Source organism: Saccopteryx bilineata, chromosome 4 (genome assembly GCF_036850765.1).
Source record: "Saccopteryx bilineata isolate mSacBil1 chromosome 4, mSacBil1_pri_phased_curated, whole genome shotgun sequence".
NCBI classification, from domain to species: domain Eukaryota; kingdom Metazoa; phylum Chordata; class Mammalia; order Chiroptera; family Emballonuridae; genus Saccopteryx; species Saccopteryx bilineata.
This window is the reverse complement of record NC_089493.1, coordinates 78,981,928-79,009,772: the sequence shown is the minus strand read 5'-3', so window position 1 is coordinate 79,009,772 and position 27,845 is coordinate 78,981,928. Positions and strand designations below refer to the sequence as shown.

Genomic DNA, 27,845 nt, shown 5'->3' with positions numbered 1-27,845 from the left:
AAAAGAACAAAGTTGGGAGTATCATGCTACCTGATATCAAACTATATACTATAAGGCCATTTTTAAAAAACTTTTAAAAAACATCTTTTAAAAACTTTTTCATTCTACTAGAGAACAGGAGACTTTTGTAAAGCTGAAAATATTTTATAACTGTAGATCAAGAGATTGTGAACCTGATGATTGCCATCCCAACTGACTTCTCAAGCCAGCAACAGGAACATAGCTAGCAGTTTGGCTAATTGAAGCAGGGGCAAAAGTGCCCATCTCAACCAAAATCTTTGCTGAGGGTCCTCAAAACAGCCCTAAGTTATTTGATTCTAAATTTTTGCCTCATGTATTTATAAGCAAAAAGAATATCTGACATATGTAACGATTGCATTTTCAAAGTGCTTTCACATCATTTTGGCTCCTATAAAGATACCCTGTCAAATGGTGTGGCAGTTCCTCAAAAAATTTAACATAGAATTACAATATGATCTAACAATTCCGTTTATGGGTATATATCCAAAAGTGAAAGTAAGCAATCCAACAGATATCTGTATACTTCTGTCCTTCATAGCAGTATTATTTACAGTAGCCAAACGTTGGAAGCAATCTGGCAATCTGAGTGTCTTTGACAGATAAATGTATCCACAAAATGTAGTACATACGTACAATAGAATATTATTCAACCTTAAAAAGGAAGAAAATTCTGACATATGCTACAAATGGATGAATCTGGGAAACATACTAATTGAAATAAGCCAGACACAAAAGGACAGATATGGTATGTTTCCACTTAATATGAGATATCTAGAGTAGTCAGACGCATAGAGATAGGAAGTAGAATAATGATTGCAAGGAGCTGGGGGCAGGGAGGAATGGGGAGTTATTGTTTAATGTGTACAGAGGTTCAGTTTGGAAAGATGTAAAAGTATAAGAGATATATTGTGATGATGGTTGCACAACAATGTAAATGTACTTAATGCCACTGAATTATACATTTGAAATGGCTAAAATGATAAATTTTATGTATGTGTATTTACCACAGTAAAAAATATGTTCATGTCAACTATAGTTTATAAGGATGATTACTGACATTTATATAGGACACAGATCTAATTTGTTAAATATACTGACATCACAAACTGGTATTGAAAGATGAACTCATTTTTTTTGGTCTAATTTTTTAGTAATTCAAATAAAATGTGCTATTGTGGGAATCAAATTTGTTGCAATGTATAAACTTAATTTGTTCCCCTTTTTGTGCCAATAGGAAAATCTAGAAGAACTGGGCCTGTGGAAGGAGAAATTCAGAAAATTTGTGGATGTCAAAGTTAATGGTAAAATGGAAACTGGTATAGTGCAGACAGATCTTTCCAAAATAACTAAATGTCTCTAATATTCCCCGGGGCTTTGGTGCCTAAACAAGTGACTTTTGTAGGATGAACAGAAATATCAGATTTGAGTCCCCTATTCTTCAATAATGCATCACAACAAAGAAATAGTGATTATACACCTTTGGTGGGGAGTATAAAAGAAATACAGTTCTCATGGAGTTTATGGTCTTGTGGAGGGACCTACATCAGCACACTATTTGCACTATCCAGTATATCAGATCGCTGCACATTCCATGTTCTATTTTTATGAGTCAAGTAATGAGAAAACAAATTCTAGAGTTTGTTAGCTCCAACATTCCAAGCTAGTGGTTCTCAACTTTTTCCAGGCCTCCTCATCATTCCCATGAGCAGCACATGCCCACCTGTGAGGTTTCTCCCTAGGTTTAGTGTGTGTGGAGTTTGTCTCTTTAGGAAAGAGCAATATCTTTCAGATACTTGGGGCTTGCAGAGCTGGAAAAAATACTTCCTTCTTACCCTGTGGAATGACAGGCCCACCCTGATTCCTTGAGAATCCCTGTTCTAGCTTCTATATCTATAGCCTAGTATATGATCAGGACTGACAGTGTGCCCAACATTTATAAGTGATCGGGCCCTCAGACTATTATCTGTAACATCATAACTTTGCCTTTTGCATTTTTGTATCCCTACAACACCTGAATACAGCATCTTATAGAGTCAGCACACATGATTTACTGATTGATTAGGGAAAGCTCATTTCTCTAGTCATCTTTCTACACTCATAGTTAACTGACCCTCTTTAACTGATTGCCCCATTGAGAAGCAAAACTTAGTTAATATTCTGGTTCCTACAGGTCCTGCCTCCATTGGTTTGGATTTCTCCCTGCCTGGATTTGAGCATCTCTATGGGATCCCACAACATGCGGAATCACACCAACTTAAAAATACTGGGTAAACTGAAAGCAAGAATTCTTATGGGAAAGGCAAATATGTGGGATGTCTGAACCAGTGCTAATATGTGACTGGCCTTTTCCTCCTTGATATTGCTTGTAGATCTTTAAGAATCCTCCTTGAATGATCAGTCAGGGTAGTAGTTCTCAATTTTTATTTTATTTTTTGGCAAAAATTAGACAATTATAAAAACTGTAATACTGAACCTGAAAATATAAAGGAAGTAAAAATGTGGAGCAGCTGTGGTTGAAATAGGGGAGAGATTTTCATCACACCACTTCCAGGACTTTGTTTTCACCTCTCAAGGCCTTTCTGTGGAACCCTGGGAGAGTGCACTGCTCAAGCCACTGACCTAGAAAAAGGCTTTTACCAAAAAAAAACAAAAACAAAAACGACAGTGAGCCAAAGATTGGTAAAGTGTGGCATTTCATATCATCTTTGATTCTCTCAGGGAGATCATTTTAAATTAACACTTATCTGGCAAATAAGTGCCAGAGGCATAGGACTACCTGGAAGCAAAACCAAAGAGAAACAGAGGCTGATCAAGTGTGCCAGGTTCAGATTTTTACACGACAGGAAGGCACAGTGACAAGTACCTCAGAAACCGTGCTGCACTCACACCAACCCGAGCTCTGTGTTCCCCGCCCCAATCCAGGTCCTGATTTTTTCCCTACTCAGCACTATGTCAGCATATTAAGATACTATCATCTTGTTTTAGTGACAGAAAAATACTCACAAAATTTGTCAAAGGTAATTATTGTGTGCTTGTAGAGGATTCACAGGAAACAGTCCTAACCTCACAAAGATATTCAGAAAAGATATCTAAGATGTGAGATTATGCATGTCAGTTGTCAATTGAGGGGATGCCAAAGGAAGTCAAAGGAGGAGGATCCTATTCACCCAGGTTGGATCAGAAACCTTAGGGAAGTGGTAAAGTTGAGCCTTGAAAGGTGCACAGGATCTAACAGCAGAAGAGAATCGAGCTGCACTCTTCATTAATAATATATTTGTGATGGTAGTTAATAATCCTTCTTGTGTGTTTCAGTGATAAGGATGCTTACCGTCTCTATAATCTGGATGTCTATGGATATAAAATACATGACAAAATGGGAATTTATGGCTCAGTGCCTTATCTCTTAGCCCACAAATTGGGCAGGACTTTAGGCATTTTTTGGTTGAACTCCTCAGAAACACTAGTGGAAATCAATACACAGCCTACAGTAAAGGTAAGCTGTGGACCATGGCTGCACATCAGACTTACAGAAAAAATAAAACTAGTAAAGTGTAGTCATAACTCTGGACTTTCCAGTGGCAGTTCTCTGCCACCAGTCTTTGCAGTATACTCAGTGAAAGTTAATAGTGTGTCTGAAAGGAACAGACTGTTATTCCCATATGGATGGACATTGTAGGTTAAAGGAAGTTTTTCAAACTTTCATTTCATTTCTTTCCAGTACACACGTACTCAGATGGGCTCCGATGCTGCTGAACAAAAAAACACATCTCAAACTGATGTGCATTGGATGTCAGAGAGTGGAATTATTGATGTCTTTCTACTGACAGGGCCTACACCTTCTGATGTCTTCAAGCAGTACTCGTCCCTTACAGGTACTTGCATGTGGAAGTGCCTGTTTCTTGTTTCATATATTTCCTCTATCCCATGTATCATCACTGTAAGTTAATATTTATTGCACACCATATAGAATTCATAAACAACATTCCCAAGCTTTTTAAGAAGCAAGCATTTCTCCTCCCACCCTCATTCCATTCAGCTTGGTTAAACATTGCACTGGGGCTAGAACTCTCCATTCTCTCATCCTTAATACTTGCCATCCACCTTTCTTGGAGCTTTTAACCCCTAGGCCTTTTCTACCTTTATCTCAGATGACCTGTATTCCAACCTTTTTTATGTTCTCCATTAAACTATAACACTGACTTTAACCCTAAAGCCTTTTACAAATTTATATATTGGTATAAAAGATATACAAGTTTCTACACCTCAATTGGTGCAGAAAAATAATTTGTCAGAATCCATCACTACTTCATGATAAAGACACTCAGAAGACTGGGAACAGAAGGAAGCTTTCTCAACATGATAAAAGGCATTTGTTAAAAATTCACAGCTAGCATCATACTCGGTGGTGAAAGGCTTTAAGCTTGGCCTTAAGTTCAGAATCAAGACAAGGCTACCCATTTTCACCACTGCTATTGAACACTACTGGAAGTTCTAGCAAGAGCTATTATGCTAGAAAAAGAAATAAAAGGCATACAAATTGGAAAGGAAGAGTAAAATTATTTCTATTTGCAGATAATGTGATCCTGTGTGTTAGAAAATCCCAAAGAATCCACACAAAAACCACTAGAGCTAATAAACGGATTTACCATAGTTGCAGGGTGCATGATCAACACACAAAACCAGTTGTGTTTTGTACACCAGCAATGAGAAATCTAAAAAAGAAGTTGATAAAATAATTTCATTTACAGAAACATCAAAAAGAGTAAAAGAGTTAAGAATAAATTTAACCAAGAAGGTGAACGACTTATACACTGAAAAATACAAAATATTCATGTACTGGTTCGTTGCAGCATTAGTTACAATAGCCAAAAGGTGGAAACAAGTGTCCACCAAAGATGAATGGATTAACAAATGTGATATGTACAGAAAATAGAATATTATTCAGTCATAATAAGGAATGACGTTCCGATACTTACTGCAAAATGGATGTCTTGAAAAAATTTACAAAATGAAAAGGCCAGATCAAAAGGACAAATATTATGTGCCTCAACTTATAAGAAGTACCCACAATAGGCAAATTTATAGAGACAGAAAGTAAATTAGCAGTTACCAACATCTGGAGGGTCAGATGGGTAATGGAAAGTTATTGCTTAATGGCTATGGAGTTTCTGTTTGGGTGATATAAGAGTTTTGGAAATAGCTACTGGTGATGCTTGTACTACATTGTAAATATAATGCCACTGAACTGTACTCTTAAAATGGCATATTTTATGTTATATATATTTTATCACAGTTTTTAAAAATTGGTAATATAATATTCTAAAAAACATTGAATCCTATGCTTTAAGTAGGTGAATTGCATGATATGTAGATTACAGCTCAATAAAGTTGTTAACCTGACCAGTCAGTGGTGCAGTGGATAGAGTGTCAGACTGGAACGCAGAGGATCCAGTTTCGAAGCCCTGAGGTTGCCAGCTTGAGTGCTGGCTCACTGGCTTGAATGTAGGCTCACCAGCTTGAGCATGGGGTCAATAGCTTGAGCCCAAAGGTTGCTGGCTTAAAGCCCAAGGTTGCTGGCTTGAGCAAGGGGTCACTCACTCTGTTGTAGCACCCCTGCCCCAGTCAAGGCACATATGAGAATGCAATTAATGAACAACTAAGGTGCCGCAACAAAGAAATGATGCTTCTCATCTCTCTCCCTTCCTGTCTGTCTGTTCCTATCTGTCCCTCTCTCTGTTTCTGTCTCTGTCTCTGTGAAAAAAAATAATAATAAAGTTGTTAAAAATAAAAGTACTAGCCTGACCAGGCTGTGGTGCAGTGAATAGAGCATTGGACTGGGACACAGAGGACCCAGGTCAAAACCCAAGGTTGCCAGCTTGAGCACAGGCTCATCTGGTTTGAGCAAGGCTTACCAGCTTGAGCCCAAGGTCACTGGCTTGAGCAAGGGGTCACTTGGTCTGTTGTAACCACCCAGTCAAGGCACATATGAGAAAGCAATCAGTGAACAACTAAGGTGCTGCAACGAAGAATTGATGCTTCTCATCTCTCTCCTTTCTATCTGTCTCTCTGTCCCTATCTGTCCCTCTCTCTGTCACACACACACACACACACACACACACACACACACACACACACAAGATAATAATAAAAGTACTGTAGCATTACTTTTGCTCATTGTATTGTTAAAAGTACCCAAGTCCAGTCCATGTTTAAGAGAAGAAGAATTTGATTCCAATTTTTTTTTTTTTGTATTTTTCTGAAGTTGGAAATGGGGAGGCAGTCAGACAGACTCCCGCATGTGCCTGACCGGGATCCACCCGGCATGCCCACCAGGAGGCAATGCTCTGCCCAACTGGGGCATTGCTCTGTTGCAACCAGGGCCTCTAGCGCCTGAGGCAGAGGCCATGGAGCCATCTTCAGCGCCTGGGCCAACTTTGCTCCAGTGGAGCCTTGGCTGTGGGAGGGGAAGAGAGAGACAGAGAGGAAGGAGAGGGGGAGGGGTGGAGAAGCTGATGGGCACTTCTCCTGTGTGCCCTGGCCGGGAATCGAACCCAGGACTCCTGCACACCAGGCTGACGCTCTACCACTGAGCCAACCAGCCAAGGCCGATTCCAGTTTTGATGGGAGGGACAACAAAGAATTTGTGGATATGAGAAGCCAGTCATGTAGGAATAAGCACTGTCAAAGCCCACCTACAGGCCCTCTCAACATTGTTGTTATGGAGAATAAGCCTGATACACATAGGAAAGTGGGTCAAAAGCACTGGATATGCTACCATGTGTTCAAAAATATCTAATTTATAAGTTTATAGATTATATGTTGACTCCTGATGAGGATTTAACTCAATAATATCTTTCCTTCCTCTCCCTCCTAATATTGTTATTATCATAATTTTGGTTAAATCAATATTCAGCGTTTACATTTTTCAAAATGCCCGAGGGTGTCAGGTACTTATCCATCTCACTTTTTTCCTGGAGTCTTCCCTTCCAGATCACCCCATCCTGCTCCCGTCAGGACTCTGACTCTCTGGACTCCCTGCACAGCCCTCATCCTAGGACTTGCTGCTTTCTGATGTTAGATCCCTCCTTTATTGGGTCCCATGTTTTTCTTTTTTGTGTTTTATTTTCTTCTTATTTTTGTTTCTTAATTATTTAAAGTATCTTCTGGTGGTTTCCTAAGAAAGTGTGCATTAGAGGTACACTTTCTGGAACTTTACGGGTTCAAAAACACCTTTTTTTCTAACTTTATTGATAATTTGGTTAGCTAGACTGAAAATTATTTCTCTCAGAATTTGAAGGCATGTCTCTATTGTCTTCTTTTCTTAAATTTTTTTTTTCAGAGACAGAGAGAGAGTCAGAGAGAGGGATAGATAGGAACAGACAGACAGGAACAAAGAGAGATGAGAAGCATCAATCATTAGTTTTTTGTTGCAACACCTTAGTTGTTCATTGGTTGCTTTCTCATATGTGCCTTGACTGTGGGGCTACAGCAGACCGAGTAATCCCTTGCTCAAGCCAGCAACGTTGGGTCCAAGCTGGTGAGCTGTGCTCAAACCAGATGAGCCCGCGCTCAAGCTGGCGACCTCAGGGTCTAGAACCTGGGTCCTCAGCATCCTAGTCCAACACTCTATCCACTGCGCCACCCCTTGGTCAGGCTCTATTGTCTTCTATCTTCTTGTTCCACGATCCCTCTGAATTCTGTTCCTTTGCATAAGATCTGTCTTCCTCTCTGAAATGTCTTTTTATCATTTATATTTTGAAGTCTTTAATATTTTGAAATTCTGAAATTTTACCATAAAATGCCTTGATATAGACTTCTAAAAATAGTCATTTTGCTGGTTATTAGATGTGGACTTTTTTAGTCTTGAGGATTATATCATTCACTTCTAAAAAACAGTCTTTTATTATTCCTTTGAAAATGTCTACCCCTCCTTTTCTTCTTTCTGCTTTACAGATTTAATAATCTCCCTCCCCATTTTTGTCTATTTTCTGGGCAGTTTTCTCCATTTTATGTTCTAGGACTTCCATTTATGTTATATTTTTAATTTCTATAAACTGATTATTATTCAGTTTATATTATTGTTTCTAATATCTTATACTTATTTTGTGCTATCCGGGTTTTATTTTATGGCTATAATATCTTTTGTTATCTACCTGGAGATACTAGAGATAATGAGTTGATGTTTCCTTTAATTCCTTACTGTCCTTTTTTCTATTTCCTATGCCTGAATGTTCTATCCATTCTCTGTTCTGTCTGGTATACTCCTACTTATTTCTCAAGATCCAAACTAAGTGTTACTCTTTGAAGCCTTTCAAGATGCCACACTTCACTGCAGGTAGATTTTTTTTTCTTGTTTTTTATTTATTTATTTATTTTTAGGAAGAAAGACAGAGACAGAAAGACAATGAGAGGGACAGACAGGAAGGGAGAAATGAGAAGCACCAATTCTTTGTTGCGGCTCCTTAGTTGTTCACTGATTGCTTTCTCATATGTGCCTTGACCTGTGGGCTCCAGCCAAGGCAGTGATCCCTTGCTCAAGCCAGCCACCTTGGGGTCGTGTCTATGATCCCACGCTCAAGCCAGCGACCCTGCGCTCAAGCTGGTGAGCTTGTGCTCAAGCTGGATGAGCCCACACTCAAGCAAGCAACCTTGGGATTTCAAACCTGGGTCCTCTAAGTCCCAGGCCGGCACTCTGTTCACTGCACCACCTTCTGGTCAGACACTGCAGTTAGAATTGATTAACCCTTTTTACATCCATAGCACTAGGCTGATACCTTTAACATAGCACTTACATCTCAGAGAAGAGCAGTTTATTTATGTGCCTGCCTCATTAGCCAAATTGTCACCTTCATGAGGATAGGGACTGTGCTTTCTTCTCCTTGACAGTCTAAGAACCAAGCTGAGTACTTAGACCCTGTAGGCATTAGGAAATGTTTATCAAATGTAGAATTATCATTGTTCTGGTAGTTGGCTCAGTTGTTATCATCCTCTTTCAGGCACACAAGCCATGCCACCTCTCTTCTCCTTGGGGTACCATCAGTGCCGCTGGAACTACGAAGATGAGCAGGATGTCAAAGCAGTGGATGCAGGATTTGATAAACATGACATTCCTTATGATGTCATCTGGCTGGACATAGAGCACACCCAGGGCAAAAGATACTTCACTTGGGATAAGAAAAGATTTCCGAACCCCAAAAGAATGCAAGAGTTGCTCCAAAACAAAAAACGTAAGGTAAAACAAACCATCATTTTGAACCTTTTAGTTATAAGCACTTTTTAAAACTGGTTTGGCACATTAGTGGAGAACTATCTGATTTTAAAAATGGCCATGAAAATAGTACCTTCAAGTGTAACTGAAACTGTGATAACAGAGAAGCAGCGGTTAAAAGATGGTGATGCCCCCCATCCCCCCTTGGTTCGAGATCTCCATGAGGAGGCCTAGCATTCAGGCCCATGTGTCATGGCCTCCCTGTAGTGTTGCGATAGATTGCCCCGCCCATGCAAAATTTGGTTCTGATGTTGAGATTGATGACATCACACTGGCACCAAGATTAACTCGTCACATAGTAAAGCATTCTGGTGGGGAGCAAGGTTGGCTCCCAAGCTCATTTGAAACTGGCTTAAGAGAGCTGGGAAAGGAGACTGACTCAGCTTTTACCATAATCAGAGAGTTAGACTAGGGTGAAGATTCCTGTGCATGAGCCAGGGCTGTGTGGAGTGAACTTTCTGCTGGCACCAGGGTTGGGGGCATCAGGGCTTTCTTTGTCAGCACGCACAGACGTAGGAAGAAAGGTAAGGGGAGTACTGGGGCTTGAAAGCTCTGAACAGTTTATCAAAACAGCATTGATTTTTTTTTTTTTTACATCATTTTTCCTGCGTGCTTCCCTGATGGATTTTAGCTAGGAAAGAACTAAAATAGAAAATGGGGATGGGAAAAGATACTGGAAAGTATGTAATGCAAGGGTGGTGGTGGTGATGGTGGCGAGAGCAATAATGAAAAGATGAGGGAGAGAAGAAAATGGAGATGGGGCTAGATGAGGGTTCCTCTTATGTATCGTGTAAGTGGATCCTTGTACTCCTTCTCTCTGAGATTCAAGCTTTTCAACCCATTCCTTTAATCCCCAGGCCTTCCAGGGCTGGCCAGAACCAATCCTGTTAAGTCCTAATTACCCAATTAATAAATAGCTACCATTTATCTAGCACTTATTATGACCCACAGGATATGAGAAAACACATTATCCCATCCAGTCATCACAAAATTATGAGGTAGATTTTGTTACCCCATTTGTCAGATGAAGAAACTGGGGCTTAGAATGACTTCATATTTTTCACAAAGGCACACAATGAATAATAAGGAGCAAGGCAAGAATATGAACCCTGATCTGACTGATTCTAGAACTTATGTCTTTAAAAGCGGTTATTTATTGAGGCCTTCAAGATACTATGCTCTCTTTCTCTCTCTCTCTCTCTCTCTCTCTCTATCTATCTATCTATCTACCTCCCCCCCCCCAAATCAATGAGTAAAAAAATCTAAAAGAAATAAATTTTTTTAAAGCCTGGCCTGTGGCAGCACAGTGAATAAAGTGTCAGCCTGGAACGCTGAGGTTGCTGGATCAAATCCCTGGGCTTGCCTGGTCAAGGCACATACAGGAATCAACTGCTAAGAGTTGATGCTTCCTGCTTCTCTCCCTCTTTCTCTTTCTTTTTTTTTAAATTTTTTAATTTTTTTTATGTTTCTGAAGTTGGAAATGGGGAAGCAGTCAGACAGACTCCCACATGCGCCCGACCGGGATCCACCTGGCATGCCCACCAAATGGCAATGCTCTGCCCATCTGGGGCGTTGCTCTGTTGCAACCAGGGCCATTCTAGCGCCTGAGGCAGAGGCCATGGAGCCATCCTCAGCGCCCAGGCCAACTTTGCTCCAATGGAGCCTTGGCTGCGGGAAGGGAAGAGAGAGACAGAGAGGAAGGAGAGGAGGAGGGGTGGAGAAGCTGATGGGCACTTCTCCTGTGTGCCCTGGCCAGGAATCAAACCTGGGACTCCTGCACGCCAGGCCAACACTCTACCACTGAGCCAACCAGCAAAGGTTTCTTTCTCTTTCTCTTTCTCTCTCTCTCTCTCTCTCTCACTTTCTCCCTGTCTCTCAAAATCAATCAATAAATAAAAATCTTTTTTAAAAAATCAATGTACTATGCTAAAGAGGAAGGGAATGTGAAGATGAGCTCTCTGGGGGTCTCATGCTGAGTAGAGGAAAAGCAAGTGAACAACAACCACACACAGGGCAGTAACATAACAGCCTAAGAAAGGTCAGGGTGGGGGGTGGATTAAGGGAAAGAAGGATGCTTCCTCCTGGCCTCAAGCAGGCATTTGTGCATTTTAGATGAGCCCTGAAGGAATAGTCTCCAGTGGAGAAGGGGAGAGAAGGAAGAGGGCAATGCAGCAGAGACTGGAGCACCCACTGGTACTTGGAAAGCAGTGCAAAGGCTGGTTTGACAAAAAACCATGGGAAAGGTTTGAGTAGTGGGGAATCTGACTTTATTATAGGCTGTTTGTATGCATTTGAAGACACTGAAAGTTTTTGAATAAGGGGTTAGTATACAGAACATATGAAGGACTTCTACAACTCACCAACCAAAAGTCAAACAACCCAATTCAAAATTAGGCAATGCCTGACTAGTGGTAGCACAATGGATAGATTGTCGACCTGGGGTGCTGAGGTCCTAGGTTTGAAAGCTAAAGGACACCAGCTTGAGCACAGGGTTGCTGGCTTGAGCCCAAAGGTCACTGGCTTGAAACCCAAGGTCACTGGCTTAAAGGGGTCATTGGCTTGGCTGGAACGCCCTGGTCAAGGCACGTATGAGAAATAATCAGTAAACAACTAAAGTGTTGCATCTATGAGTTGATGCTTCTCATTTCTCTCCCTTCTTATCTCTCTGTCAGTCTCTCTCTTTTTCTTTCACTAAACAAACAAACAAACAAACAAATAAAAACGTAGAATATAACAAGTGTTGGTGAGGATATACAGAAATTGAAACACTTGTACACCAATGACGGGAATATAAAATGATGCAACCTCTATGGAAAACAATAAATTAAAATTTATCAGAAAATTCAAAATAAAATTACCATATGATCCAGCAATTCTACTTATGGGTATATACCCAAAGAATTGAAAGCAGGGACCTGAGCAGAAATGTGTATTCTTATGTTCATATCAGCATTATTCACACACAATAGCCGAAAGGTGGAAGCAACCCAAGTGTCCATCAACACATGAATGGATAAAGAAAATGTGGTATATACATACAATGGAATATCAGTCAGCTTTAAAAAAGGAAGGAAAGTCTGACATATAACTACAATTGTATGAACTGTAAGGATGTTATGCTAAGTGAAATAAGCCAATCACCAAAAGACAAATATGCACTATATAATTTCACTCATCTGTAATATCTAGAGTGCTCAAAATTATAGACAGAAGAATGGTGGTTGCTAGGAGTGGGGGAAGGAGGGAATGGGGTGTTATTCTTTAAGGGGTCTAGAGCTTCAGTTTTGTAAAATGAAAAGAGTTCTGGACATTAATTGTACAGGAATTGCTTAACATTACTGAACTATACACTTAAAAGTGGTTAAGATGGTAAACTTTATATTATGTATATTTTACCATAATTAAATTTTTTTAAATAGGCCCTGGCCGGTTGGCTCAGCGGTAGAACATCAGCCCAGAGTGTGGAAGTCCCGGGTTTGATTCCTGGCCAGGGCACACAGGAGAAGCGCCCATCTGCTTCTCCACCCCTCCCCCTCTCCTTTCTCTCTGTCTCTCTCTTCCCCTCCCACAGCCAAGGCTCCATTGGAGCAAAGTTTGTCCAGGCAGTGAGGATGGCTCCATGGCCTTTGCCTCAGGCGCTAGTATGGCTCTGGTTGCAATGGAGAAACACTCCAATTGGGCAGAGCATAGTCCCCTGGTGGGCATGCTGGGTGGATTCTGATCGGGCACATGGGGGAGTCTGTTTCTCTGCCTCCTTGCTTCTCACTTAAGAAAAATATAATAAATAAATAAATAAATAAATAAATAAATAAAAATTTTTAAATAAAAGTTTTTGAGCAGTGGAAAATTGAGCAGTGGAAAAACTAAAAAAAAATTAGTTTTTTGAATAGATTTGAATAGATAGGAGGAAGGATGTGCTTTTGAGGCCCTAAACTAGGTGGAAATAATGGTATTAGGCAAGGAGAGATGCTAGAAACTCAGAGCTGCAACCACAGCGTTTCTCAGACCTCCTTCCTCAGCATGCTGGAACCTTTGGGTTTGGGTTTTTGTTTAACATGCTATTCTCCTGTTTTCTTTATCTTTGCCTCTAGATTTCCAGGAAGCAGAGACTTTGCCTACTTAATCCTTTATGTATAGCACCCAGCATCACAGACAGATAGAAGCTGAATAAATACTATATTAAAAACATGTATTGGTTAGGCAACAATAATTGGGAAGGAGCACTGGCCTAGTTTTCACATTAGTTTATATTTCTATAAGCATATGAAATATTTCAACACTAGCAGTAGTTGTTTCTGAGTAAAATTTGAACCCAAGAACTATGATGAAAACAAATAAGTGAATATATGGCTCATATGAAACTGGTGAAATCTTCAAACCTTTATGTCCTTTTGACAGCTTGTGGTCATCAGTGACCCCCACATCAAGATTGATCCTGACTACTCTGTGTACGCTAAGGCCAAAGAACAGAGCTTCTTTGTGAGGAATCATGAAGGCGGAGACTTTGAAGGGCTATGCTGGCCAGGTAAGATATTATTTTATACACTTATTTCCCTAGTTCAGTCCCAATTAATTCAGTCCTATGAAGGTTTCATGGCTGATGTTGTTATTCCTTGAAGATGTCTCTTGCTACATTTTAAACACTTTTAAGGAAGAGATGGTGTTGCCTTCTTTTATATCTTTTTTTTTTTTAATTTTTTTTAAGATACATTTATTTATTTATTTATTCATTTTTAGAGAGGAGAGAGAGAGAGAGAGAGAGAAAGAGAGAGAGAGAGAGGAGAGAGAGACAGAGAGAGAGAGAAAGGGGAGGAGCTGGAAGCATCAACTCCCATATGTGCCTTGACCAGGCAAGCCCAGGGTTTTGAACCAGCAACCTCAGCATTTCCAGGTCGACGCTTTATCCACTGCGCCACCACAGGTCAGGCTCTTTTATATCTTTTATAATACCTTATACAGTGTGCTTTGAATACATTTATCAGTGAGTGAATGAAACATAAATAAACCTCAGTGGTATGTTATTTCGTTAAGCAAATAGAAATGAAAAGCTAGGGAATGAGCAAAGGAGAGGAGACAGAAAGAAAGAGGGCCCTGCAGTCTCCCTTCCTGCCCTTCTTCCCCTGCTAGCTCCTACTTTTGACTTTCCATACTTTGATGAGTGACATCAGCTGCCTCTGGCAACTCTAGATTCTTCATTTCAGAAGTTATTAGTTTAAGCCTTGGTAGAGACTCCTCAAGAATATAAGGAAATCACCACTCTATCGTATCATAGCCTTCTATCACAAATCCATCACAGGAGAGAAACCCCGTGCACTCCCTCCACCCCTTTATCAGTTATGAACTTCCCTGTTTTCTTTAAGAACAGAGAGTCACACAGGATACCTGCCATCCTTATTTGGGCTGTCTCAGTGAGGGGAAGGCTCTGTCTTGATACTTGTTCACTGGATACTCCTGGCCTCCGGGGTTGAAAGGTAGTGGATTGTCGCTGGAGTCCAGCATTGCCTTCACTCACTTCTCACCAGACCCTGCCTCTGTCAGCTCTCTTTTACATTTGATACTCATTTATTACTGAGCTTTCACATCAGTATTCCTCCTTACAACATGCCTTACTTAGCATGAGGACCACTGTTTGTAACAGGCTGTCTGCGCTTCTGCCCCCACAGGTCTCTCCTCTTACCTGGATTTCTCCAATCCCAAGGTCAGAGAGTGGTATTCCAGTCTTTTTGCTTTCTCGGCTTATCAGGTTTGTTTTATTTGTGTGCTCTTTCCTAGTTACTTGAAATGATGAAAGAAGGGGGGAAAGGTTATTAAATGCAATTACTCTGCTTCACTGAGTAGCCCATGATGAATAATGTTTGTATGAAAAGGAAAGAGCTTGACCAGGTGGTGGCGCAGTGAATAGAGCAGGGGTCCCCAAACTTTTTACACAGGGGGCCAGTTCACTGTCCCTCAGACTGTTGGAGGGCCGGACTATTAAAAAAAACCTATGAACAAATCCCTATGCACACTGCACATATCTTATTTTAAAGTAAAAAACAAAACAAAACGGGAACAAATACAATATTTAAAATAAAGAACAAGTAAATTTCAATCAACAAACTGACCAGTATTTCAATGGGAACTATGCTCCTCTCACTGACCACCAATGAAAGAGGTGCCCCTTCCGGAAGTGCGGCAGGGACCGGATAAATGGCCTCAGGGGGCCGCATGTGGCCCGCGGGCCGTAGAGTGGGGACCCCTGGAATAGAGCCTCAAGCTGGGATGATGAGGACCCGGGTTCGAAACCCCGAACTCGCCAGCTTGAGCCGAGGCTCATTGACATGACCCCATGGTCACTGGCTTGAACAAGGGGTCACTGGCTCGGCTGGAGCCCCCCCAGTCATTGAAAATATGAGAAGCAATAATAAACAACTAAAGTGTCACAAGTGCAAGATGCTTCTCTTCTGTCTCCCTTCCTGTCTGTCTCTGTTTCTCTCTCTCACTTAAAAAAAAGGCAAGAATGTCAATCACTTATAGACTGGAGGTGCTGGGAGAGGTGCCATATGTATTATTAAGTGCACAAAAGCTATAATTTTGACCACTATTATAATAGACTGTATGATATATCAAAGTACTTAATGATAGAGGATTTAATATATTTTTAAGTTACTATATTTTTTTTGTATAAAATAGCATTATATAACTATTATTTCAAGGGGATAATGATATATGTGAAAATACCTTGCAAAGTATAACATGTCATTCATAGTAAGGTATAATAATGAATTAATTCTTTTTTTCCCTACATTTTATTTCATAAAATATTATTTGTTAATCAAATCCCCAAATTTATTGAAAGGAAGGGAGCATCATAATTACGAGTTTAAAACCCTTGAACCCAAGTGTCCAGGTTGCAGCCCAGCTCTGCCACTTCCTAACTGTAACCTTGGACAGGTCACTTAACTGATCTAAGCCTCAGTTTCCCCACCTGTAGAATAGGGCTAATATGTAGCATCCACCTTATAAGGCTGTCATGAGAGTGGAATGAATTAACACACTGATGAGTTAAGCACTGGTTGGTACAGAGTAATCATTGTCATTGAATGAGACAGTATACTCTTTAAGGGAGAAACAACTTAATATCTATTCATTCATTCATTATTGGACACCAACTCTCTGCCAGTCACTGCTAGACAGTAGAACTTCAAAGTGACTAACTCCCAAGACAATTCCAGCTGCTATTAAATATGAGTAAAAGAAAACAGTAGAGAGAAGTAAAGTGAGGATTACCAAGATGCATAAGCCCTTAAAGAACCTATAATTATTGTCCAACTCACTATGTGTTCCAATCAATGTGTGTTTTACAAATCTTTATTTTAAACATCCTGAATGGCATTGCCCTTTTGCCCTGGGCTGGCCGCAGGTGGGAGTGAGCTGCCTGAGCTCCTAGGGTTCAGAACTCATGCTATGTGCAGCCTACAGTGGTGACATCTAGAGGCTCTCCCTTCCTTAACAGATGTTTCTGAAGCAGGGCCTGAGTAGGGGCTGCCACCATTGTCAGGAGGTGGATTGTCATACTGCCTTTGTCTTATGTCCTGCAGAACCAGAGACCAGTTTGACCATCAATCCCACCACCCATCAATGGGGATATTTTCACATAAGGTGATTTCACAGCCTTGGCCTCAAAATCCATTAGGACAGATATAGTCACAGCATGTTCTTTCAGGACAAGGACTTCATTCCCTTGGCAGGCAGCACAGATACAGGAGCTGATTTCTTTCTGGAATATTCCTCCAGGGCCTGCTTCAAGTTTTGTTTCACAGTGCTGGAATAGGCAAAGTCAGTGGAGGTCACCAGGTCATACAGAGGCTCTGCCATTTTGTGGTCAATGAATTGACCCTAAGGTTATATGCAGAACCTACCAGCTTGCTGGCCCACACAAGGAGGAGGGTTAGAAGGGAAGGGAGGGAGGTTTGCTACACACCAGTGATGAGCTCTTCCAGCGTCAGCTTTCCCTGTGGAGTACCTTGAAAGGCTGCCTAACCACCCAGACATTTTCCTACCAGTACTAAGATTTGCTCTAAGAAAGAGCATAAATTAATTCTTAAAATCTTATATAAAAAACACAGAGAAAAGTGGAGAGGCCACATCTATAGAACCGTTTTCAACCAATTGTGAAGATGATAATGATGCCTAAAACAAATTGGGTGTTTGCTGTGTGCCAAGCAGTGTGCTAAACACTTTCTGTGCATATACCATTTTATCTTCACACTAACCCTCAGAAGGTGGAACTATAATTAACTCTACTCCCACAGATGAGGAAATTAAGGCATGAACAAATTTTAAAACCTACTAATTTCACCCATCTAGTAAGTGGTGGACTCAAGATTTTTTTTTAGGTGAGAGGAGGGGAGACAGTGAGTCAGACTCCCACATGCACCCTGACTAGGATCCACCCTGCAACCCCATCTGGCCCAATGCTCAAGTACCAAGATGTTTTTAGCACCCGAGGCTGATACGCTCAGACCAACCAAGTTATCCTCAGTGCCCAGGGCCACTCTTGAACCAATGGAGCCACTGGCTGTGGGAGGGGAAGAGGGAGAGAAGGGGGGAGAGGGAGGAGGTGAGAAGCAGATAGTCATTTCTCCTCTATGCCCTGACTGGGAGTCAAACCCAGGACATTTATAAACTGGGCTGATGCTCTATCTACTAAGCCACTGGCCAGGGCCTGGACCCAAGATTTGAACACAGTTCTGTTTGTCTCCAAAGCCAAGCTCTTAACCACTCACAAATAGTTTCTGAGAATCATGTATTAGAACACAGAAAATAGCTTTGAGCAGGGATGAACACTGCTTGGGACAAATGCTCATTCATTTCCCTATTGTCTATGACTCTCATGCTATCAAAACAGTGTTAAGTTATTGAGAAAGAGGTCTTATGCCCTTCAAAGTTGAAAACCTGGCTCTTTTCAGAAAAAGATTGCCTGCTTTACCCAAGAGGATGCTAAAGAAGAACAGTCAGATAGTTAAATGTTTGAAAACCATATATATATATAGAAATAGATGAAGATAAAGAATCAAAAGAAAACACATAAGCCTCCTCCAAGCATTTGAAAGACTGTCATGTGAGTAAGGCAGTAGATATCCCAGGAGGCAAGCTAGGCCCTGTAAGAGGATTTTACCAGGACCAGGACTTTCAGAAAATAATGGAATGAACTGCCCGAGGGACTCCCTGCCACTGTAGTTATTGAGCCAAATGCTGAGAAACTAGGGATTTTGTAAAGGGATTGTAACACCATGTTAACTAAATAGATGACTCAATTGCCTCTTCCCACTCTAAATTGAATGATTCTATATAGAACACAAACTATAGATTATGCTAATAAACCGGCATTTTAGCTGTCTTTCAAAGTATTATTGGGAAGGCAGGTTTTTATCATGTATAACTACAATTGCCCTTCCCTTACTTAAGAGTTGTAGCAGATGATGGATAAAATAGAGCAATGTTTTCAACCACTGATCCACAAAAGAATTGACCACCCTGATGTTGTGTAAAGATTATAAACCCACAGACATAGACTCAATAATCTTCACACAACATCAGAGTAGTTAACTCTTTTGTGGACTGGCATGAAATTTCTGGCAAACCAGCACCAATCCATGGACCATCAGTTGAAAACCACTGATATAGAGCCTAATTGTGAACATTCACAACCTTTCCTGTGGGGGTTCTCTGGAGTGGACTTGCTGGGCAATATGTATCTCACAGACAATAAAGCATAGCATTCATTCATCAACAATACTTATTGAGAACCTTCTGTGGTCCAGTTACTAGGTCTTTGGGATCTTTTTATTCTAGCAGTGGAGCAGAGGACAGAGTACAGATAATAAATAATAAATATAATAAATAAATAAAGTGGAGTAGGAAAGAGGAATAAAGGCAGCTATCATATTAACATCATCACTGTAGAAGTATTATCTTAACCAAGATTTACTTTCTAGGGATCTACTGATATCCTCTACATATGGAATGACATGAATGAGCCTTCCGTCTTTAGAGGGCCAGAGCAAACCATGCAGAAGAATGCCATTCATCACGGCAACTGGGAGCACAGAGAACTTCACAACATTTATGGTTTTTATCATGTAAGACATTCAAGAAGAAGCCAATTGTACCCATGGAACCAAGGGACCAACACTCTCAAACCAATTGAGCCATGGTTGTGAGAGGGAAAGAGAGAGAGAGAGAGATAGGGAGAGAGAAGGGGAGGAGAAGGGGTGGAGAAGCAGATAGTCACTTTTCCTGTGTACCCTGACCAGGAATCAAACCCAGGACTTCCATATGCTGGGCCAATGCTCTACTACTGAGCCAACTGGCTAGGGCTCAACAAACCATGTAACTGTGTTTTGATGGCCCTCCCACCAACTAGTATTTTCCAGTGGGTGCTCCTGTCTAGATATAGCCAGAGGCAGATTTTAAAGCAGGTACACTGGGCGCACGCCCTGGGCCCCGACTTCTAAAGGGCCCCGCAAAACTCCAACTTGACACTTTTTTCTAATGTAAGGGGCCCAATATTTTCTTCTGCACCTGGGGCCTCAAACAACCTTAATCTGCTTCTGGATATAGCAATGTTCAGGTAGAATGTGTTTACTTCTCTCACAGCCTCTTGCTATAATTGTAAACTGCTTTAGAGAATTTCTTTCTGTAGGCCAAGGCCAGTTACTTAACCTTTCTGAATCTCAGCTTTTTCATATACGCAGACTATCTCAGAGGTTGTTGTGTAGATTATTAAAGAAAATCTTATAAAATGCCTAACAATAGTAAGCACCAATAAAAGCTAGCTTATTATTTACTATAGTTTCTTTGCTATTTTAATCAAATAAGTTTTCTATTCTTTCACTAAGGGAATTTAGAGTAGTGTCACTACATAATAAAATTGTTTGATGGATTTATCTTAATATTCTCCATTTCACATTTCCAACTACTATTTACTTTTTTGCATGTTAAATAGTTTATTGGGATAGACATGCCCCAATCCAATCATCTGTTTGAACTTTTTCTCCTTTGACTTTGTAGCAGAAGGCTACTGCAGAAGGACTGATACAGCGATCTAAGGGAACGGAGAGACCCTTTGTTCTCACTCGTTCTTTCTTTGCTGGATCACAAAGATATGGTAAGGAATGGCTCTTATGATCAGACTTAAAAACACAAGTCTTTTTTGACTCTTTATAATATATAGAGCTACTACTGCCTTCCTGCTCAGTCTCCATTGGGTAGGCCTTTGATGTGCCCTGAAGTATGTATTTTGTCTTATGAGCAGAGTAATTTTAATTAAGTTTAGTTACTTATTTCCCACTGAAGAAATGACCACTTAATTGTTGGGTAAATGACTTCAGAGTATCTCAGTTTACTAGGATGATCATCTCTGATTTTGGATCTTTGATTTATCAAAACAAGGAAAAGTATACTTCTAACACATTCCTTCAACCACCTGTTCCACTTAGCAATATGACTTAAAATAGACCTGGCTATTGCCTGTGGTCAGGGTCATGTATAACTGGATCCAGTTTACTACTAATGCAGATCTAGTTCCACTTAACCACCCTGTGGCAGGAAGACTATTTTAAGTCCTCTGGCCTTCCATAAATAACTGGGGGCTTAGGTCTTAATTTGAAGAATCCAGCCTTTACTATACTTTAGACATTACTAGGGCTCCTACACCACCCCTGCAAACCAGCCCTGTGGTACTCAGGAAAGGCCAAAGTATTGTCATCTCAAGCAAAGATTCATGTACAGAGATACTCAACCCAGCATTAGTTCTTGAAACAAAAAAATAAAATCCAGATATGTAAAGGAATAGTTATAAAACTATGGTATTATTCATGTTAGACTGTCGTAAAGCTATTTAAATAACTTTAATTGCATGACAACATGTTTGACATTATGATAAATGAAAAAAAGAGAAATGACTAAATGTATATATATTTTCCCAATTGTGTGTGTGTATAATATATAATGCATAGTATATATAGATTACTATATATTAATAAGTATAGTACCTTGGTGATTATAAGTGATTTTAAGTCTCTTCTTTTTACCTATCTCTATTTTCCAAATTCTCTACAAGCATCATTTTTAATCACTAAAAAAAAAAAGTACTTTTAATGAAAGCATTTATAAGCAGTGGTTAAGATAAGAAAAAATATGCATACTGAGTAATCTTTGTTGGCCCACTGCCTAGTCTTCAGTGCTCTTTGTTTGAAGCAATAGGCTTTGCCCCAAAGAGTAGTGAAGTGAGTGAGGCATTACAGAGAATACTATTGTGTTGTCATATGCTGAAACCACTAGCCAGAGACCTGACTAAACAACACGTGAGACATGAAAATATCTTCATGTTTATATGAACTTTCTTTCTTGATAAGCATACCATCATGTGGATTTCAAAATCTTTATGTAGATATATGCATATTTTATTTAAAGTCAAGAAGAAATTATTAGAGTACTGTTTAAAAAGAACAGTCCCTTGAAAATATTTTTTTGCAGGCCATGGGAGAGCATACAGTTTCCATGGCAGATTAAAACAAAAATAGCTACCAAAATTATTTAGGTAGAACTAGACAAAAATGCTTCATGAAAAAATCTACATTTAGTAAAATAAGATTGATTTCTTTTATGGATCTCTTTGGTGGTATATAATCTATTTTCACAAACTCTTATCAACTATACAGTGAAGAAAAGCACTGGCATTAGAATCAGACTCCCTGGGCTCAAATCTTGACTTTACCACTTGGTATAACTCTATAACTCTGGGTAGATTATAATACCTACTGTTTGCCATATTTCCCTCATCTGTAAAATGGAGTTAGTAATAGTGTTTACCTGGTAGGCTTGTTGTGATGATTAACTGGAATAATATAAGCAAAGCAGCTCAGAAAGTCCTTGATAAATGTTAACTGTTGTTACTGCTGCTGCTATTATGTCTCCCCTTTATAGAAGGTTTTTCTTGGGGGGGGGGGATTGGCATATAGTTCAAAGGAACAGAATAAAGAATCCAGATAGAGTTCAATATGTATATGATCAGTTGATTTGCAACATAATCACTAAGGCAGTTCAATGGAGAAAAGAGTTCTGAGTATCATGTAGGGGGTAAAAAGAACCTCAACCCTTACCTAACATCATACACAAAAAGTAACTCAAAATGGAAATATAGACCAAAATTATAAAAGCTAAAACAAACAAAAAACTTCTAGAGGGAAACATAGGAGAAAAGTCAAGCCACAGACAGAAAGAAAATATTTGCAGTATACATCTCTACCTGTCAAAGGACTTGTATCCAGAATATATAAAGAACTTTTACAATGAAATAATAAAAAGACCATCTCCTTTAAAAAATTAGCAAAAGATTTGGATACCATACAAAAGAAGACATATGAATGATCAATAAACACATAAAAAGGTGCTCAATGTCATTAATTACTAGGGAAATATAAATTGCAATCACAGAGAGACACCACTACACACCCACTAGAGTGAATAGAATTAAAAAGACTGACATTGCCAAATGTTGACAAAGGATATAGAGCAACTGAAACTCTCATCTATTGCAAATGTAAAGTGGGACAACCACTTTGCTAAATAATTACAAATTTTCTTTTTTTTTTTTAATAAATTTTTATTAATGGTAATGGGATGACATGAATAAATCAGGGTACATATATTCAAAGAAAACATGTCTAGGTTATTTTGTCATTAAATTATGTTGCATACCCCTCGCCCAAAGTCAGATTGTCCTCCGCCACCCTCTATCTAGTTCTCTGTGCCCCTCCCCCTCCCCCTAACTCTCTTCCTCCCTCCCTCCCATGTCCTCCCTCCCCCCACCCCTGGTAACCACCACACTCTTGTCCATGTCTCTTAGTCTCGTTTTTATGTTCCACCAATGTATGGAATCATGTAGTTCTTGTTTTTTTCTGATTTACTTATTTTACTCTGTATAATGTTATCAAGATCCCACCATTTTTCTGTAAATGATCTGATGTCATCATTTCTTATGGCTGAGTAGTATTCCATAGTGTATATGTGCCACATCTTCTTTATCCAGTCTTCTATTGAAGGGCTTTTTGGTTGTTTCCATGTCTTGGCCACTGTGAACAGTGCTGCAATGAACATGGGGCTACATGTGTCTTTACATATCAATGTTTCTGAGGTTTTGGGGTATATACCCAGTAGAGGGATTGCTGGGTCATAAGGTAGTTCTATTTGCAGTTTTTTGAGGAACCACCATACTTTCCTCCATAATGGTTGTACTACTTTACAGTCCCACCAACAGTGAATGAGGGTTCCTTTTTCTCCACAGCCTCTCCAACATTTGCTATTACCCGTCTTGTTGATAATAGCTAATCTAACAGGGGTGAGGTGGTATCTCATTGTAGTTTTGATTTGCATTTCTCTAATAAGTAATGAAGCTGAGCATCTTTTCATATATCTGTTGGCCATTTGTATCTCTTCCTGGGAGAAGTGTCTGTTCATGTCCTCTTCCCATTTTTTTATTGGATTGTTTGTTTGTTTGTTGTTGAGTTTTATGAGTTCTTTGTAAATTTTGGATATTAGGCCCTTATCTGAGCTGTTGTTTGAAAATATCATTTCCCATTTAGTTGGCTGTCTGTTTATTTTGATATCAGTTTCTCTTGCTGAGCAAAAACTTTTTATAATCAAAATGGCCATATTACCCAAAGCAATATACAAATTTAATGCAATTCCCATCAAAATTCCTATGACATTTTTTAAAGAAATGGAACAAAAAATCATCAGATTTATATGGAACTATAAAAAACCCCGAATAGCCAAAACAATCCTAAGGAAAAAGAATGAAGCTGGGGGCATTACAATACCTGACTTTAAACTATATTATAGGGCCACGATAATCAAAACAGCATGGTATTGGCAGAAAAATAGACACTCAGACCAATGGAACAGAATAGAAAGCCCAGAAATAAAACCACATATATATGGTCAAATAATCTTTGATAAAGGGGCCAACAACACACAATGGAGAAAAGAAAGCCTCTTCAACAAATGGTGTTGGGAAAACTGGAAAGCCACATGCAAAAGAATGAAACTCGACTACAGCCTGTCCCCGTGTACTAAAATTAATTCAAAATGGATCAAAGACCTAAATATAAGACCTGAAACAATAAAGTACATAGAAGAAGACATAGGTACTAAACTCATGGACCTGGGTTTTAAAGAACATTTTATGAACTTGACTCCAATGGCAAGAGAAGTGAAGGCAAAGATAAATGAATGGGACGAATTTTCTTACATTGTTCAACACACACTGAGTATAGATCCAGCAATTCCCCTCCCAGGTATTTACCCAAAAGAAATGTAAATATATGCCACACAAAGATTTGTACATAAATGTTATAGCAGCTTCATTTGTAGTAGTCCAAACCTGAAATGAATCCAAAATGTCCATCAATAGGTGAATGGATAAACAACTTGCTGTATATCCTTACTATGGAATACTACTCAGCAAATATACTGCTCACAAAAATTAGGGGATATAAAATAGAAAGAAATCAACTACAATATTATACTGAAAGAAAAACCCTAGACTACAAAAGAAGATATAGTATGTTTCTATTTATATGAAATTCTAGAAAAGATGAATTTGTAGTCAGAAATAAAATCAATGGTTGGGCAAGGTGGGGGTCACTGACTGGAAAGAAGTGAACTTTTGCTGTTACAGAAATGTTCTGTGCCTGCTTGTGATGGTGGTTACATGGTGTGCACATTTTTAAAACTCATCAGACTTTTTACTTAAAATAAGTACATTTATTTTATGTAAATTATATCTTAGTGAAACTGATTTTTTAAAATGTTCCTCCTAAAATTAGACTCCAGTTAGACTTCAAAAATAAGCATGATTTCAGAATATTTTCATAAATTGTTCTGTCAGTTTTACATTAGCAAATGAACATATTTTCATTGTGAAAAACCAGAATTTGTATATTTTAAAGTAAGGAAGAAATGTTTCCTTTTATATTAGTTTGTCTATTATAAATAAGGAATCTAAACATGAAATCAAGGACATGGGCTATTTTGTGATTTCTTTAAATATCTTATTACTGGTGTCCAAAGGTGCTGTGTGGACAGGCGACAACACAGCAGAATGGAGTTACCTGAAAATATCTATCCCTATGTTACTCACTCTCAGCATTACTGGGATCTCTTTTTGTGGAGGTAAGCTGATACCCTTGGGCTTGAAGTGAGAGAACATAAAATATAAGGGTGTTTTCATCAAAGCTGGTCGCAAACCCTTTTCATTGGCTGTTTAGGGGAGGGATAAACATGGGAAAGAGAAAATGAGGAAAGTGAAGGGGAGCAGGAGAGAGGAGAGAAAGGATAGCTTCAGGGATGTTTGCGTCTTATCTGAATTGAAGATGTAAAGTCAGCAAGAGAGCCAGAGTACGGCTTTCCCTCACTCTCCTATTGCTTTCTCCTTATCCACTCTAAAAACTGAGTTTCTCTTCCTGAAACATGCCTTTTCTTCTTGAAAGAAAAATGGAAAGTATTACAAAGAATTTTGCAAATCAGAAATCCATCTTAAAGAAATCCTTTTTACTCAACAAGTTTAAAATTCTGTGACATATTTTTACTGTTAAAAAAAAAAAAAGATATGCTCAGCCCTGGCCAGGTAACTCAGTTGGATAGAGCATTGTCCTGGTATGCCAAGGTTGTAGGTTCGATCCCTAGTCAGGGCACATATAAGAATCAACCAATGAAAGCACAACTAAGTGGAACAACAGAAGGATCTCTCTCTCTCTCTAAAAATGAATCAATAAAAAATATAAAACACATTAAAAATATGCTCTTGGGAAAGATAAATTTAGTTAAAATAAAATTCTCTAATAAGCTGCATTCCCCCATCCTATTAATTCTCTGCAGATGAGAAATCTAAATATAGCAGGTGCTCAGCATGGCTACAGTTCCAGCTGATCCTTGTTTTCTGTAGGAATAGAAATGACTTAGTATCACTTTTTGTTAGGTGTGTTTTTATGGCATTGGCCCACATGCAAGGAATATGTACTCTGCTAAGAATGAAATTTTACTTAAACCTCTAATTCTCATTATCTGTTTCTCTTTAGTTCTATAATTTTTACCTTTCTTTAGCTGTTGCTTTCAAAGGAAATCACTTGCCACCCCACCACCCCCATCCCACCCCTAAATACAGGCATATTGACTCAGGCAGACATTTTACAATTTCTGGGTTACCTGAGTTCAGGAACATACCTGCATGTTGATCTTGCAGTAAAGTCTCTAATCTTTTGTCAAGAAGAGAAAAGCATATTGTTGCCCGACCAGGCAGTGGCGCAGTAGATAGAGAATCAGACTGGGACGCAGAGGACACAGGTTTGAAACCCTGAGATCGCCAGCTTGAGTGCGGGCTCATCTGGTTTGAGCATGGGCTCACCAGTTTGACGCAGGGTCACTGGCTTGAGCCCAAAGGTCACTGGCTTGAAGCCCAAGGTTGCTGGCTTGAGCAAGGGGTCACTTGCTCTGCTGGAGCCCCCAGTCAAGGCACATATTAGAAAGCAATCAATGAACAACTAAGGAGCCACAATAAAGAATTGATGCTTCTCATCTCTCTCCCTTCCTGTCTGTCTGCCCCTATCTGTCCCTCTCTCTGCCTCTCTCTCTCTCTCTGTCACAAAATAAAAAAAATAAAAATAAAAAGCATATTGTCAGATCCCCAAACAGACTGTTTTTTATTATGTGGCTCTAATTTGAAGCCATAGTTTTATCCTGTCATTTTGAGTGGACACACAGTACCTTTCTTCTGTCAGTCTTCAAGGCCTTAATTTTACTTATGTGCATTATTTGTTAAAAGTCTGGTTGCCTTACAAACTTCTTTTTTTGACTAATGAATTAGCTGATATAGGCGGCTTCATCGGGAATCCCAAAGCAGAGCTACTGGTGCGTTGGTACCAGGCTGGAGCCTATCAGCCCTTTTTTCGTGGACATGCCACCAGAAACACCAAGCGACGGGAACCCTGGCTCTTCGGAGAGGAACACACTCTGCTCATCAGAGAAGCCATCAGGCAGCGATACACCCTCCTGCCTTATTGGTATTCACTATTCTACCGAGCACATGTGGCTTCTGAACCCATCATGAGGTAAATAGGCTTCACCAGTCAGTGGCCCCAGCAACTCTATAGTCTAACCAGCCTCTGAGAAATGGAGTACTTACACAATGATATCAAGAGAAAATGTGAAGGAAAACCATGTGTTTAATCAAGTGTCAATCAGTTTATTGAGCACGACTGTAAACAGGGTGCTGGCAGTTGAGGCAGCAGAAGATAACTGATCTTCTGCCACTTTTTGATTCAAGTGTTAATATTTGATATGAAACAGAGATAGAGATTTTTCAAAGAAAAATTAAATGACTTTGTAACTAAATTCATCCAGTATTTAACCCACAAGCATCCTCTCATAAAGAACCATTTATTCTGCCAGTCTTAAGGTCTATCTTTCTCTTAGGGCTTAACTGTTCCAAGTTTGAGGTGAACATTTTTCC

At 39.5% G+C, this 27,845-nt stretch overlaps 1 protein-coding gene across 3 annotated transcripts in view; it reads left to right on the top strand.

Annotated features, from left to right (window-relative positions):
* The window catches only part of GANC (glucosidase alpha, neutral C), a 90,907-nt gene that overhangs the window by 41,580 nt on the left and 21,482 nt on the right, over positions 1–27,845 (top strand). For all 3 annotated transcript variants that reach the window (XM_066276942.1, XM_066276943.1, XM_066276944.1), the window contains 11 exons: positions 1,256–1,322; positions 2,192–2,288; positions 3,334–3,514; positions 3,740–3,893; positions 9,018–9,253; positions 13,688–13,814; positions 14,953–15,032; positions 19,270–19,413; positions 20,345–20,441; positions 25,409–25,510; positions 27,201–27,444. In XM_066276942.1, the coding sequence (XP_066133039.1) occupies positions 1,256–1,322; positions 2,192–2,288; positions 3,334–3,514; positions 3,740–3,893; positions 9,018–9,253; positions 13,688–13,814; positions 14,953–15,032; positions 19,270–19,413; positions 20,345–20,441; positions 25,409–25,510; positions 27,201–27,444 (1,529 nt within the window). The remainder of the gene's footprint in view (positions 1–1,255; positions 1,323–2,191; positions 2,289–3,333; positions 3,515–3,739; positions 3,894–9,017; positions 9,254–13,687; positions 13,815–14,952; positions 15,033–19,269; positions 19,414–20,344; positions 20,442–25,408; positions 25,511–27,200; positions 27,445–27,845) is intronic.